This window comes from Strongylocentrotus purpuratus, unplaced genomic scaffold (assembly GCF_000002235.5).
Source record: "Strongylocentrotus purpuratus isolate Spur 01 unplaced genomic scaffold, Spur_5.0 spur5_scaffold_17, whole genome shotgun sequence".
Lineage (NCBI taxonomy): Eukaryota > Metazoa > Echinodermata > Echinoidea > Camarodonta > Strongylocentrotidae > Strongylocentrotus > Strongylocentrotus purpuratus.
In genome coordinates, this window is record NW_022145602.1 from 21,982,897 (window position 1) to 22,000,231 (window position 17,335).

The window sequence follows — 17,335 nt, forward strand, 5'->3', positions numbered from 1 at the left end:
CACACATTCTTCACATTATATCATCTTTCCAAAATGGAACTGAATTAACCAATTTCTTATCAGTAAACGGTATGCTATATTAAGTGTTGTATTATCTTACAATAAAAAAACAACACAACTTTAAAGACTATAGGTATGTACACAAATGGCAAGTGTCACAGTGTGTAGGAGAAGTGCCTTTTGCATCTGTTGCATCGAAATTGTAGAACTTGCTCCCTTCTACTGTGATTTAGCTCATGCTGCAATGATAATTATAAACATTTAGGTCAGTCAGGACCCCAATGACTTTTACAAGCCGATCGCCTGTCTGATTATCAAGATATTTATGATTGAAAATTGAAATCAAATTTTGCGTTTGCCAAACGGTTTTCATAACACTACAGTCTATTGGCGAAAACGTGTATGGTAAAACCGGTCACTCAAAGATTTTTACTTTTTTGAGGCACTTCTTGATCATTTTGAAGTGCAATTTTTGTAGGGCTTGAATGTAACACCATATCACAGACACTGATAACACGTCATAACATCTCAGATTTAAAATTGTTAAACGATCCCTTTAAGCTAGTGGCCCAATTGTGTGGAGCATTGATGTGTGCAGCGCTAAGTAACTGCAAGGAAAAAGGGCTATATTAAATACCTCTTAGATTGGAATGACTAAAAAACATGTTCACTTCCTGGACATTGAAAACCACTTGGCAAAAAGCCATGATTTTCTTTAATATCTAATGTGCAGATTGAGGACTCGCAAAAATAACAGAAATGCTATAATAAAAGAAAAACATTGAAGCTACGTGTCTTCTACACAGTGGTTAATTTTTATCAGGTATTATTCCACCATGATGAGCTCATTTCTAAAAAGGAAATTTTCTCAAAAAAACAATTTAGAAATGTAAGTACATCTACTGCACCTTGCTATTTAAGTGACATCCTGAAACTAAATTAATTTTGCAAGGTGAAGCATAAAATGTGCCAAATTCCCTTGATGAAACTTCTTACAATATCATTTCAATGTAAGAGCTACCCATGTGCAAGAGAAATGTTTTTCCATACATTTTCATATGGTAGTTGGTGTATCACCCAACCCTTCAATAAGTAGGCCTACACCAATCAGTTAGAATATAAAACCAATCCATGCCATGAGATCAAGATAGCAAAGATTTGCTATATCGAGGGTTCTGTGACACAAAGACGTAACTCCATATTTTGCCAAAATGAGTATTTGATATAAAAATATTCAGAAAAATGTGGGCTTTCCAGGAAACACAAAGACTTAACTCCAACCAACACCCCATTGAAGTCTATGGCTAGTGAAACATAGACTTAACTCCTTAAGGCCCAAGTGCTCAGTGTAACATAAACCACTTTTTCTCAAAATGGGCATCATGGAGTTACGTCTTTGTGTCACTGACCCCTCAATATGTGATTCCAATATGGCTCTTATAGAATTACCCGTCTCTGTCATTTTTTGTGTGTGAAAATGTCTCTCATTATAAAAAGGATGTTTCAGATATAGAGTCATCAGCAGGGACCTCTATCTTAGGCCTCAACCACTTTTTCTCAAAATGGGCATCATGGAGTTACGTCATTGTGTCACTGATCCCTCGATATGTGATTCCAATACTGCTGTTATGGAATAACCTGTCTCTGTCATTTTTTTTTTTTTGGGGGGGGGGGGGGTGTGAAAATGTCTCTCATTATAAAAAAGATGTATCAGAGTCATCAGCAGGGACCTCTATCTTCAAATCACTTTTTCTCAAAATGGAGTTATGTCTTTGTGTCACTGACCCCTCATTATGTGATTCCAATATGGCTGTTATGGGATTACCCGTCTCTGTCATTTTTTTTGGTGAAAATGTCTCTCACTATAAAAAGGATGTTTCAGAGTCATCCGGCAGGGACTTCTATCTTTAAACTTTTTCTCAAAATGGCCAAAATGGAGTTGCCTCTTTGTGTCACTGACCCCTCGATATATCATTCCAATATGGCTGTTATCATTTCAATATGGCATTCCAATATGGCTGTTATGGAATTACCCGTCTCTGTCATTTTTTGAGTGTGAAAATCAAAATGTCTCTCGTTATAAAAAGGATGTTCCTCAGTCATCAGCAGGGATTGGCTGAGCAGGCACGCATCTCCTTCAACGGATCACAGGGGGCGCCGTCACCCCTCGCTCTCCTCGCGACGTCTCTCATCCTGAACTCAATCCCCATCTCACCGCCGCATGATACAGAGCAGTCGGACCACGGCCCCCATTCACTCATCCGACAGTCTCGATCTACCGATGCTGTAATAATAATAATAATAATAATAATAATGCACAACATTTATTATGGGCATAATACTGTTGTTTCTAAGAGCACCATTGTTTTTCTACAAATTACCAACCAAAACTTATAATAAACACACAAATTATAAAGAGAAAGATGATGGTTGACAATCACTGGCTTAGAAAATCAATTGTTTACATCATTTATGTTCACAAATATAAAAACTTTAAAGCCTATAGCCAATCATCACAACTCTCCCCAAAGAAAAGAAATTACATTATAAAGGGGGTCCTGTTTATTCTATGTTGTTGTACATATAAATACTTTTTTCTATGTTTCACAAAAATGTAGCTCAATACTGTAAATCTCCGTGTATAAGGCGCACTTTTTTGCCGCCGAAAAAATCTGAAAGTCGGGGGTGCGCCTTATACACAGGTACAGAAAAAAAAGTTTTTTTTTTTTAGTTTCGATTTATGGCGCTATGCCTGGCAATGTCACCCAGCTCAGTAATCAGTGTGTTGACCAACCACTCAGAAACTACAACACTCAAATTTGTCTGTCATCTTGGTTTGAAAGTGATCTTTCTAATAGATCTCAATATGTAGTTTATAATAATAATTCCTCAAATATTTTTTTCTATAACAATTGGTGTACCACAAGGTGCACCACTGGTACCATATGTACTCTTTTGTTTTTAATTTACATTAATGATCTTACACATTCTTCTAAAAACGACATTGTTACTATTATTTGTGACAAGTTCACAAGCACAAATCAGCGCCTTCAACTGCACCTCGATGTATAATGAAGGTCCTTCCCCGCGTGGGTTTTCGGCAACAAAACAACAACAAAACAAAAAAAAAACGATTTTTTTTTTTTTTTTTTTTTCCTTCCCCCAAATAGGGGTGCGCCTTATACACAGGTGCGCCTTATACACGGAGATTTACGGGGTAGTCACCACTCGAAATTCAGGGTGGTGCCCCCCCCCCCCCATCGCCTCCTGAAAATATGACTGGCATATGCAGGAGAAATTTCACTGTTACCAGTAGATGGGGGAATCTTTTTAGAAAACAAAGATCTACCGTATACTTTTATTATTATTTCTTTATTGCATCCAAAACTTGGGGTTGGATTTCAAAATACAAATAAAAATACAAACAAATAGATAATGAAGGTAAAAATAATGTACACAGAGTCAAATAAACTATTGGGTCTGGTACATAAATATATGAATATCAATATGCTACATTCAAATTATTACACATAAAATCAATTAAAAGCACTACTTATAGCTACTTGCTATTTTTCTATATAGAAAATATAAAAAACAATGCCTAATCGGTGCCTTTTGGTCCCCCATGATCCTCTTTTTTGTAGTTTAATTGAGAGCTGATTTCAGGAGATAACCACTTGTCAGTGACCTTGCAGGGAGGTAAAATCCCACCTGGCCAAACTAGTACAGACAGGCTTCAAAGTAAGCTCATGAGTACAATATTTAAAAATGATTGAACATATAACATTATAATTAATTAGGGTATACTTACTACATCTGGCCACGTTGCATGATTGTCTCTCCTTGGTTTGCCCGCATTCCTCTCCTCCGTTGCGAGGTCTCTGCTTGATCATCCTCTGCCGTAGCATCTTACCCTTCCCACAAGACTTGGAACACTCTGACCACTCACCCCAGGCCGTCATCATACAGTCTACTACTTTACCTATAGAAAAAAAGAATAAGGAAAGTCATGAAGAGAAGGCTGAATGTCATGGACTAATAACAAGTTGATGAACATGTGCTACTATATTTATCATTATAATTTGTGTATTATCCCCAAAGTTATCTATTATCAAACATATATCAAGTATCAAAATATCTGCTGGTATTGTGTATTATTATTTATATAAGGCTTCTAAGAGGTACAATAAACCAGTGTATTCAATATCTTTAGCGCAGTACCCGGATGACTGACCAATATTGTTTTCGTATTGCTCAGTCATCTGGGAACTTCAACTATCGATAGCGATATCATGGCGAAATCACACACAAATAAAGCCATATTTACTGAGCTTAGTAACATTTTGATATTTCGCTAGTCAAACTAATAAAGATAATAATAATAATATTGTATATGGCTTTGTTTTCGTATGATACAAGAATATATTGCTCTATTAAGACAATATTAGACTCATCTTTGACTCGTCCAATATTGTCATAGCTCGAGCAATATATTCTTGTATCACACTCAAACCATCCAATATTATATAAATATCCAAACTGCCTTTAATATAACAAGGAAAAGATTGTGTTACATGTAATAAATGCCTCAACAAATCCATTAAAAAAGAAGTTTCATAATGATCTCTTTTATGTAAAAAAGTTGACAGCAATTTCCAAATCGATTGAGTATTTTTGGAATCTTGTGAAAACAAATTTATGCTTCTATCTACTTTGACTGATGCCCATAATTTCGGAAACAACAAAAAATACCCTATAGCATTGTATATGCATATTAACCCTCTACTCATTTTACCCTTACAAGAAATTAATTTCTGCTGCAGAAAATATGTTTTCAATCATATCACAAGAAATTGCCTTGAGTTATCCACATGGGCTCCAATATTAAATTTAAATTGCATCTTAAACCTATTAATTCAGCTTGGATTTATCTGCCTACAGTAGTTGCCATGGAAACCAGTCATTTTTACCAAGGTAACCAAGAATTGGATTGAGCCTCCCGCTTGGCCTGCTAATTGTATCCTGATTGAAAAACTGAAAATTGTGCATTTTCAACCTACTTTATACAGCTTACTTTCAAGGAGAAAGCTATTTGGATGGACTGGGGTAAAATACGGCTGATTATGCAGTAGCAATGCATAACATTTTCAAGATGATCATTCCACATTTTGTGGTATGGATCAATAACTTTAACTTATGGATACTCATGGGAAAGAGAGTGTTGTCAAAATGTTGAGAAAAATTGCATTTTTTTCTAGAAAAAAAAAACTGGGACTTTTTTATTTTGATGACTGCTTTGTCTGGAGGACTAAGCATATAGGTAGATACATATGATTTATTGTGGTAAATAAAAGAAATTTTTAATCTCAAAACATGCTGCGTATTTTAAAGCTTATTTTTCTGTTTAAAGTTCCCTGCATCCAGTGCAATATAGTCATTCAACAAATATGGATGCAGTGTGCGCAGAATTTGTTGCCCTTTCTACTTATGCATCTGGCAAATTTCTTAGGGCTCTATTATGAGGAAGGAATTTGGAACTGAATATAGAGGCCATCTTTTCAACTTTTCGACAGCACTCTTCCATGTAATACTTTCAGAGACATTAAATGCCTTTTTAATAATGTAGTAATAAAAGAGAAATATTATTGTTGCCAATTTGAAAAATAAAATGTGATCAATCAAGCTTTACAAATAAATCCTGTCCTGATAGTGGGAAATGCACAATTGTCAATATTTATTTCATATTTTTTTGGTAAACAATGGATCTCACTGTAATTAATGTTTTAGAGACGCAAAACTAAATTTAATTCTGACTATTGAAATACATTTATTCACAATAAGTGAATGGTACATATTTCTCAATGAGGCACAGCACACAAAGATATAAAGAGAGAGAAAGATACAAATAAAAATATTAAATATCCCTAAAAGGTGAAACTAAAATACCATGGGTTAATATACTATTCCTAGCCTACGGAGTAACATGCACACAGAAAACCAAATCAATAATTCTAGACTCACCTCTCCTTTTAGGAGGCATGGTTTGAATATCACCTGAGGAAAATAAGAAAAGATAAATCATTAGACATTTAATCACTTTTCACTGTTTCATGCATTCAATGATTCAAAAGTATAAGACCAAAAACATATGCCACAAAATCATTGTATACTTTTTCATAGAGACACACATGGAGTTAACCGAATCGATGTACTGTAAATACTTTTATTTTTTTAAAGCATCCTGTAATTGATCATATCTGCATAATAAAGGAGATATACATGAATTTAATTCAGAACAATTTTTTTTTCCAGCAGATGCAGAGCGTAAAGGTACACAACGAACATGCATACATTAAATAGATGAAAATAGTGAACACTACAGGTAACAATCTAGGCATTTCAAACCCAAACGAAGTTTGATACTGCGGCAACTGTTTTAGGACAAAGGTAATGCAAGCTGTCTTTGCATTTAAAATAGGGGTTTGAAACTATTTATAATAGGACATAAATCAATGAAAACAAAGTAGTGATTGAAAATGAGTCTCATAAACTTCATTTGTATAACACATTTGTAACCCTCATATCATGGCATCATAGATAATACAGATTTTCTTTTAAAGCCCCATTACACTACTTATAGCTACTTGCGCCCTCTATTTATAACAAACAATGCCTAAGCGGTGACCATTGGTCCCCCATGATCCTCTTTTTCTTATGTTAAAGGTACTATGTCCCTTTTGCAGCCAACCTCAAATGCTGTAGAACTTTGCAGGAATTATGAATATGTCATGTATGTCCTATCTGTGAAATTTAAACGTTAGCAGTGTTCTCATATTCAAATTATGCGAGAAAAACGGTTTACTTGCTAGACTTCACTGTCAGACGCTATTGAGTGACTGACTGGCTTTTTTTCTTCTTTGGTAATAACATACATGAAAAGAGTTGTAAAGGGTACATGAGTATTTGTCTACATCAATAACCCACTTTTTGTGATGGCCAAGATTAAACTGATTGAATCTTTGCGCAGCATAAAACGTATGACCATTCGGTACAATTGTCTGAAAATCAAGACTATTACTTTTGGGCTCTATAGCCCTAAAGTCGATTTGACAACTAATAGTCCTTATTTTCCCACTTGAAGACTTTTTCAAGCCCCACCCTTTTTAGGGAAGTTCTAAATTAGTATTATCTTTCAAATGCAGTTGGAATTTAACTTTTTCATTTGTTTGGCCTGCAAATGGGACATAGTCCCTTTAAATGAGAGCTGATTTGATGAGATAATCATCTGTCAGTGACCTGGCAGGGAGGTCTAATCCCTCCTGGCCAAACTAGTACAGTGGGGCTTTAAAACGAATCTCACCTTCTGGTATAATCTCAATGGTCTTTGGTGGCATGGTAATTACTCCCATCTGCTTTGGGGGCATTGTGGGTTCTTGAGCCATGACCTTTGAGGGCATTGTGGGGTCACGACCTCTCATGACCTTTGGAGGCATCGTGGGATCAGGTCGTCCCATGACCTTAGGAGGCATTGTGAGGTCATGACCTCCCATGACCTTTGGTGGCATTGTGGGGTCATGACCTCCCATGACCTTTGGTGGCATTGTGGGGTCAGGTTGTCCCATGACCTTTGGTGGCATTGTGGGGTTGCCACCCATCATAGGTTTCTTGGGTGGCATGCCTCCGTGGACTCCACCTGAAACGGAATTGAACAAGAACTTAGATATAAAGATACATCTACAATGTATACTTCCAGCCTTATTTTAGTCGTAATATATGTGAAATATTTCCTTTTGAACTCTTACAGTGACACAAGGATTGGCTCTAATTTTGAGTATGTTACAAAATACAAGAAGGATCTTTATATTTGCACCTCTTGAATCATGCATTGTGTAACAAAATCTTATACCTACAAGAAGTCGATAATATACAATAATTCCATTTCTAATTAAACCAAGCATTCAAATAAAATGTTACTTTATGGGTATTGACTATTAGAAAATGAAAATGACTTTACTTTTCATTTCCTTTTAATTCATTTACTATCATGTGAAGTCAAACCAACATCTGCAGAGGATGTTCAATATTCTTTCAAAAATTGTTTTTGATAGTACAGGTATATAAAGAGTTTCTGAAATACTTTGAATGCATGAATAATTCTCTAAAACATTGATATACATGTTAATGAACTTCAAATAGATATTCCCGGGTGGACAAATTGTGACAAACACATGGCCTAATCTGTGAGCCACATGTGAAGAGCTTAATTCCTAAAGGAGCTAAGTCCACTTATTTCCCCTATTTTCACGAAGTGACGGTAGTGAGAAAAAAATTGTCACGCAAATTGTATGCAAATTTCCTCATTACCGTCGCTTCATGAAAATAGGGACATTATGATGAAAATTGAGTTATTGATATCAGAACATTGTTCACTTAAGATATCTTTCAACAAAATTATTTACATAAATTTTGGGAGCAATTACGAAAAAATTAAATTGTCTAATATCACTTTTCCATAGACGCCTGTACAAAATCTGGTAAACAGTTTCTTTTTTCTCTGAAGTTACAAAAATGGATTTAGCTCCTTTTGGAATTAAACTCTTCAAATGAGGACTTACCTTGAGATCCTGTACCGTGCTCTGTCTCTGTGTTACTACGGTTACGGATTGATACTCTCTCAATGACGACTGTTGCTAAGGACCCGATGGGACCTCCGTTGGGGTTATAGAAGGATGCCCTCGGGTTGTCTGGATCGGAGCTTGTGATTGGACGGATTGGATCGGGTGGATCCAAAGGAGAATTGCTGGACTGTGATATGAAATAGACATAGACACTTTGTTTGCTTTCATTCCTTTTCTGCACAGTTGATTTTTGCACTGATTTATATTTCTTGAGAAGGTGACATATTAAAGCTTTTATCTTACTATATTCAACAAAGGCCATATTTCAACCGGTCAACCTTTCATTCTTGACTTACAGAAAACACAAAAGACATCAAATTTACAAGGGTCAGAATATTTTAGTTGTTAACAGTATGTTTTGTCGATGAAGGGCATACAAACTATTAATAAAAGAACCACTTACATTGTACATGATTCCACTGTCCGTGCCTGCATCCCATGGCTGAAGATAGAAAACCTTTCTCTCGACCCAGCCGCAGTCTGCCGTACACAAGTTTTCCTTTGAGATACCGACACACCAGTCTGGGCTAGGACCCATCATAGAGACCGCTGATACGAGGTTACGTTGGGAATCGGTCTTGAAGTAGGACGTCATGTTACGTAGTCTAGGACCGTACGCAGGGAACAGACCTCGACTGAAGATCACTGTCTTGACATTATCTCCCTGTTTTGAAAAAGTTATAGAGGTAGTGAGAGATGGAAGGGAAAGATGACCGGAAAAAGAGGGGGATATAGTGAGAAAGGAAGAGAGAGAGAGAGAGAGAGAGAGAGGTGGAAGGGAGACAGGGGAGGAAGGGAGGGAGAGAGAGAGAGAGAGAGAGGAGAAAGAGGAGAGACATTAAACAGAGATAGAAAAAGAGAGATGAATGGAGAAAGGGAAAAGGGGAAGGCAGAGTGAGAGGGAGAGAGAGATAGTGACAAAGTAAAGAGAGAATGAGAGATGGAGAGAGGGAAAGGGCAAGAGAGGGAGAGATAGAGTGATGGACAGTGAGAAGAGAAAGAGAGAGAGAGAGAGAGAGAGAGGGGAGAGAGGGGGGGGGGGGGGGGGGGGGGGGGCAGAGAGAGAGAAAAAAAAAAAAAGTAGTGCAGTGGGAAACAGAAAGAAAGAGAGTAAAAGGATAAAAAGTTGTATAAAAAGGGAGAGAATTCAAGATAATGAAATGAGATGCATATACAAAGAAAAATGATAAACTGAAAATACTTTTTCAAAAATGTTCTTATTATATCTACTGTAACCAATAACATCATAGCATTACTTTTCTTTAACAAAATATTTGTAGCTACTGTGTGCAAACTCAAAAGGCACTCAATTATTTGTATGAAATACATGTGAACATCATAGCAGACTTGATACAAAATCTGTGTTTAACAAATTTAATACATTTCCAAAGCCTTTTCCATCAATCTTAAAATCAATATAAAGAAACAAGCAGCCAACTCAAAATCTTTATCCATATTCATGTCACATTTCTCAGTACGAATCTTATTCTTTATCTTGGTAATTGATCCCCCCAAAGCAGTGAGCTTGAATCTATAATAGTTCTTATAATATATTTGTGTTAAGGGAATATCATTGAAAACTTAATCTGCCAAATACCCTACACTCACAATCGACTTTTATGTAACAAATTTCTGTTCCATGCTACAAATGTCTCATCCATAATGCAGGTTATTCATCCCCACGTTCACATTAATCATAACACATACAAAGATTGCATGACAGGATACAACCATTACACTGCTGAATAAAACATATATTCTCAACTCTATTTTCTGTCAGCATAATCGCTGTAACATACAGATACTTAAGCTGCTGGGTCCAGGAAGAAGAAGGGGGACAGGAGGTCTTATCAGGTTGGGGGTGGGGAGGGGTGGGGGGCAAACTTTATCATGAAGACAGAAAAATTTCTTGCCACTTCTATCCTCCAAGATCATGCATAAGGTCTGTATTTGGCTTAAATATCATAGAGCAAAATGATGTTTCTCATAATAATATGTTATGCCAGTGACATGATAGAATTCATGCTCTAATAATTTGTCTCCCTGTGATACAATAAAAGATTATAATAATAATAAAACTAATAACAATAATAATAGTATTAATAATACCAGTATATATATTCGTTTACATGATTGATGATCTCTAGCTTGTTGGTCTCTATGCAGTGAGTAATTCATTTAAATACGAGGGAGTTAGTTCATTTAAGTATTTATAAGCTAATAACAGTATCTTGAACCGGACATAATCCTGTCAAACATGTAGCACCTATGATAAAGAGACATATGCCTCTATGATTTATAACTATATATTTTTATGATCTTTTCAACCTTCAATTTTGGCTGTCATAACAGATTAACCCTATGATTGCTTTCTTTGCCTCCCTGCATGGGCGCTCATTTGCCAAACATGTGATTTAGCACACAACTCCAGGCACCAAATAAGGGAAGGATTGCTTTGTGCCGCAACATTATGGGCTTTTCAATTTTACCCACTTCTTGTCTTGATTAGCTCCATGACAACCTTTTTAACGGTGGTGAAAATTAATCTTAGTTTGAAACAGCTAAAAATAATCTCGAATCCTTTGATTTCATTTATCCTGTGATAAATAGAATATGTGACAGGCATAGTATATGTGTGGAATATACAGAGCTTAGTAATAAATATTCAGAAAATATACACTATTACTTGTATCTCTTACACTGTATGTTTATTAGTTACGCTGTGGAATACAGTCTTGAATTATTCATTATATAGAGGAAATCATGTCACTTCAGATTATTTCTGCCCTGACAACTTTTCCCTCGGTGGTTGATAAATGGTTTCCTTTGGCAAATGTGAAGGCAAAGAGCACGTAATCTCTTGTGATAACCCTTTTTCAGGATAATTATACATATTACATGTTACTTTTTCAGATACTACTACAACTAAAGTATATAACTACTACTACTACTACTACTACCGAAACTATTAATACTACCTCCACTACTACTTCTATTTCAACTCTACTATTACTCCTCCTCCTCCTCCTCCTCCTCCTTCTCCTTCTCCTTCTCCTCCTTCTCCTTCTCCTCCTTCTTCTTCTTCTTCTTCTTCTTCTTCTTCTTCTTCTTCTTCTAAATCCTCACTATGATTCCCATACCAGAGCTCAAGATTAGCATTTTAAGAATGGTTGATCATACTGCATGATTACTCCAACTTTCCACTTGAGTTTAATAAAAAGGGACTGTACCTCAATGAATGCCTCAGACAGCATCAATGAAAATAATGGATGCCATGTCAAATTAATTGCTTTCTACTCCATGACTAGAAATTAGCATTTTTGTCAAGAGCATATAACCACAAACATCTTTACAACCTGGCAATACTGTCCTCGGCAATACTGTCCTCTGCAAAAAATGGAGTTGCATTTTTGAGAGAACTTTGAATTAGCCTCCATTAACCTCCTATTTAATTAGGACAATTATAATTTGGCGTACCATAATTAACAGTGTATAAACCACATCTTTTTGCTGCCAAAAAAAATTCAAAGTCGGGGGTGCGGTTTATACACGGTACACCAAATTTTTTTTTTTTTTTTTAAAGTTTCGATTTACGCCCCTCTACCTGGCGCTATGCCTGGCAATGTTTCCCAGCTCAGTAATCGGTGTGTTGACTCACCACTCGGAAACTAGAACAACACTCAAATTTGTCTGTCAAATTTGTCTGTGATCTCAATATGTAGTTTATAATAATAATTCCTCCCAATTTTTCTTCTATTACATGGTGTACCACAAGGTTCTACCCTAGGTCCTCTACTGTTTTTTAATTTACATTAATGATCTTACACATTCAGCTGCACCTCGCAGTTAAATGAAAGGCCTTCCCGCGTGGGTTTTTTAACACGGACCAGGCTTGCTGCCGACAAAGTCGGCAAAAAAAAGTCGACCAAAAAAAAAATTAAAAAAAAGGTTTATACAACGTTAATTACGGTACCGTAATACTTTGTGTTGTTTTAGTTTACCTGTATTTTAGTTAAAAAAGTGATATGTTCGAGATTGTAATAATTATGTACAGCGCCATGAGTGTCAGAGCCTGGTGGATACCGGCGCTATATAAATATCCATATTATTATTATTATTATTTTGAGTTTCATGATTATTTTTGTTACAACTTTGAAATTATATCAACGCTACTCTCAATATCATGGTGGGTCATCTAGGTATGCTGATGGATCGTAACTCACTGCTTTCAAAACAGGATATTTTTTAAAGGGCTAAATTGATCACATATTGTTCTTCAAATTAGCAACACAACTACTAATATGAACAGTATAATACGAGATACTAGCAATACATGATCAAATATACAACTAGTCGCAAACAAATGAATGTGCATGACTAAGAGAGTATATAATTATGAAGACTTTATCATATAGTCAGCGTTTTTATGAACCGACGAATCCGTCACATAAATTACTGGACAGATTTGTCGATTCATAAAAACGTCAGTGATATGTTTACAAGTTTGAAATGGTGATGTAAATGGGTATCTTGCAGGAATTAATTCTTTGCAATGATAGAGCGCCGTAATGGCAGCACAGCTAAAGCCTGGTTATAATCTCTAACTTTGGAAGCGCTTAGTGATTGTAATAAGCGCTATTATTATTATTACCTCTTCTTTGATTTCTCTCTCTAGTCTATACGGGCTGCCCCACTCAGCGACCATCTTGATGCCATACGATGCATACTGGCCGTACTCCCAGATAGTATAGTCTGAACCGTGAGATGCTCCGATCAAATCAGACCAATGGTTACCGTTCCCTGAAAAGATGAGAAAAAGAACCAGGTGGTGACTGGGTAAATCGTCATTATCTTTGTTTATTCAGGTTTTTATTGTTCAAAATCAAGAAACAACAACATTAATGTTTTTATTCTTGTTTAGTCAATTACTTTCTTTGAAAGGTTTAGTTTTCAGTAAAGTACTTGTTTAGTCAGTCAGTTTTAAAGGTTATTCAGCTATCAAAGGAGCAGTTTCATTATCATTATTAATATCATTTATTTGACCAATCAAAAATCATACAATGAGTATAACAATCAGATAATACATAGAAATTTCATAATACATACAAACAGTTTTAGGAAAGTGGAGAGGAGAGAGAGAAGGATACAATCTGCTGGTCAGGGGTGACAAAAGCAATTAAATTGCTATTACTCGAAAGCATGTCACCCCCACCCCCCAATCATTGGTTAGGTCACTAAATAGAAGGGGAAAAAATGCCATATCTGGATCCATGATAATATTACCAGTGGGATACTGTCTTGGATGTGTCTGTGGAGTCCATGTACTAACGAAGGTGAATCTATACTTGGCTTCTTCATGGGGCGGGGCGCAGCAGGCATGGGGGTCAAGGGTCGGAGGCGGGGCTGGACCATTTCCTGCACTCTCTGTAAAAGAAAAAAGGAATAGATGATATAAATCATGAGTGTAAGTAATATTATAGATGTAGACATAGAGCAGTCGGATATTGTTTGATTCATAAAAGCACATGGTAAAATGACATTAGACAAAGAGAACATCATTAATCCTACAGTGTAATATACCATTTTACTCCTCCCCCCCCCCCCCCCTCAAAAAAGGGGGAAAAACAAAAGGACATAAGGGAAGGAAAGAGAAGAAAAGAATAGAAAAGAAAAGAAAGGAATAGAAAAGAAAGGAAAGGAAAAGAAAAGAAAGGAAAGGAAAAGAAAAAGAAAGGAAAGGAAAAGAAAGGAAAAGAAAAGAAAGGAAAGGAAAGGAAAAGAAAGGAAAAGAAAAGAAAAGAAAGGAAAGGAAAAGAAAAGAAAGGAAAGGAAAAGAAAGAAAAGAATCAGTAATAAATATCTGAATAAATAAAAATACACAAGTTAAACCTCCTAAAGATAATAATAGTGCATAGATTCTTGAATACTTTGATGATTTAGATTGAAGACAAATATAAATGAAATAATCACAGGAAGAGGTTATGAATCAAAATTTTATTAAAAATAGAAATCAATTTTTGTTATAATAATATTTTGTTGGAAAAGATGGGACAGACTAAGATGACCTCTTTTTCCTTTCTACCAATCATTGACAAACTTTGTTTCCTGTCTATTTCTCATTTTGAGTATCCCCTCTGTTATTACTATTACTTTCAAGTTTTTCCAAACCTGAATATATTAAAGATCAAATTCAGCCACTGGCAACAAGCTGTAATCAAATCCGAGCATCTAAGTTTCTTGAACCCTTTCTATACCAAGAGGAACCTTCTTATGATATCTTTAAAAATTATATATGTGCATATCCCAGTCTTTTAAAGAGCTGCCATTAATTTGGATTGATTGCAATTAAGTCCTTCAATCCATTCCAAGCTTACAAACTTCTATCTTTTCTGTACAGAGTTGTGATTTACAACATTTTGTGATTGATTTCAATTAATTGTAACTGTTTAAAAGATAGGGCAATATGATACCCAGTTTCCTAATATCTAGGTTAAAGGTACTATATGTCCCATTTGCAGGCCCCAAATATGAAAAGGTTAAATTCCAACGGCATTTGAAAGATAATACTAATTTAGAACTTCCCTAAAAAAGGTGGGGCTTGAAAATGTCTTCAAGTGGGAAAATAACAACTTTTAGTTGTCAAATCGACTTAGGAGCTATAGAGCCAATAAGTAATAGTCTTGATTTTCAGACCATTGTACCGAATGGTCATACGTTTTATGCTGCGCAAAGATTCAATCAGTTTAATTTTGGCCATCACAAGAAGTGGGTTATTGATGTAGACAAATGCTCTTGTAGCTAGGCTATAGTATTCCCTTTACAGCTCATTTAATGTATGTTATATACCAAAGAAGAAAAAATGCCAGTCAGTCACTCAATATTGTCTGACAGTGAAGTCTAGCAAGTAAACAGGTTTCCTTGCATAATTTGAATATTAGGACACTGCTAACGTTTAAATTTCACAGATAGGACATACATGACACATTCATAATTCCTGCAAAGTTCTATAGAATTTGAGGTTGGCTGCAAAAGGGACATAGTACCTTTAAGATTCTATTGATACCTTACCTCTCTCACACAGTTGAAGAGTGAGATCACCATCTTCAGCAAACCAAACAGTCTTCTTCTGTATTACACCGGCTCTGTGAAAGAGGGAAGACAAAGATGATGTTAAAGGAGACGAATAAAACAGCTGCAAAGGCATGGCCCCCCTTAAAAAAAAGTGTGGAGGGGGGGGGGGGCATGGCTAGAAGTCAGGCTTTATAATTAGCAAAACACTACACAGTGGAATTCTCATAGGATTCTCATCAAGAATCGAAATTGATTCCACCTTTCCTTTTTTAATAATAAATGTATAATTATATTTAACCTTTCTAAGCCAGGAGGGATTAGACCTCCCTGCATTGTCACTGACAGGTGGTTATCCCATCAAATCAGCTCTCAATTAACATAAGAAAAAGGGGACTGTGGGGGATCAATAGGTACCGCTTAGGCATTGTTTGCTATATAGAGGGCGAAAGAAGCTATAAGTTGTGCAGTGGGGCTTTAAACTTCTCAGACAAAATATAACATAGTTCCTTTCGGATCACACACCCACACACCACAATAAACCCTGCACTTTTAGACGAATGCTGAGTCATGGCCCAGTAAGAAATTGAGATGGCATGTTCTAATTCTCACAGCTTGTTTGTGTAGGCGTGTATTGAAAATACATCCATTGGGACCCCTGTTATTACAAACACTCGGAAATATCCATATCGTTAACAATGTAGTGCACATGGCTTGACCTTTGTCTGTTATAATGATTAGGACACATCATCCCCACAATGTTACATTTTACAAATCAACATGGACTGATAGACTCTTTGCAGTAACTACAAATTTTGAACTGTAATATTAATTTCTTGTCATCAACACGCTTTATTGGTTTTCTTCTTATTTTCCATGAAATAAAATGGGCCTTCTGAACTAAGACTAAAAGAAGATACTTCAGAAAGCATAGAGAGGTAATCTTCAAACACAGATAGCAACATGAAGCAGCAAATGAAGTGATCTTAGACTAAAACTACATGACAAATTGACAACAGGAGTGTCAAGTGGTCAGGTAATCCAGAGAATGTATATGGAGAAACCTAAATTTATAGAAAAACAGCATAAATTTGACCAAACTCCAACTCATATTCTATAAACTTTCAAATCATGGATTTCTTACAAAAATAGATATTATGTAATTTTTCAAATGTATTCATAATAATATTTCTTTTATCTTCTTACATTTTTCACCATTTAAATAGACTCTAGATCTAGCAGATTGTATCCAACTCATTGCAATAACAACTAGAAGAAGATCAGTTATTCTGGAGAGAAAAGGAACTTTGTTAACTTACATCCTTAACTTTTTCCTCACCCTGGTTCTAAACCCCTAGAGGGCCACATGCTTTAAAGTACAATGGGCTTGTCTCATCAGCTTGAGATTGCCAAATAACCCGCTATTTTAACTATCCTGATCGCAAATTATCCAGCTACTTTGCGTCTTCATCAGCCTGCAGTTGCAATTAGCGGATATTTGGTAGAGATAATCATCCCAAGATATATTGGGCTAGGTTGCAAAATATCCCGCTATTTGTCTGGTGCATCTTCACCAGCCCTAAGACTCG

General features: G+C 35.9%; 1 protein-coding gene across 1 annotated transcript in view; it reads right to left on the reverse strand.

Annotated features, from left to right (window-relative positions):
• Positions 1-1,664: 1,664 nt before the first annotated feature.
• Positions 1,665-17,335, reverse strand: part of LOC764938 (spondin-1) — a 74,636-nt gene continuing 58,965 nt past the window's right edge. Inside the window, exons 5-13 of the mRNA XM_030988309.1 lie at positions 15,747-15,820; positions 13,962-14,102; positions 13,330-13,478; positions 9,082-9,342; positions 8,616-8,805; positions 7,361-7,693; positions 6,022-6,054; positions 3,812-3,982; positions 1,665-2,284 (exon numbers count right to left, since the gene is read on the reverse strand). Coding sequence (XP_030844169.1) covers positions 2,103-2,284; positions 3,812-3,982; positions 6,022-6,054; positions 7,361-7,693; positions 8,616-8,805; positions 9,082-9,342; positions 13,330-13,478; positions 13,962-14,102; positions 15,747-15,820 — 1,534 coding nt within the window. The 3' untranslated portion in view covers positions 1,665-2,102. The remainder of the gene's footprint in view (positions 2,285-3,811; positions 3,983-6,021; positions 6,055-7,360; positions 7,694-8,615; positions 8,806-9,081; positions 9,343-13,329; positions 13,479-13,961; positions 14,103-15,746; positions 15,821-17,335) is intronic.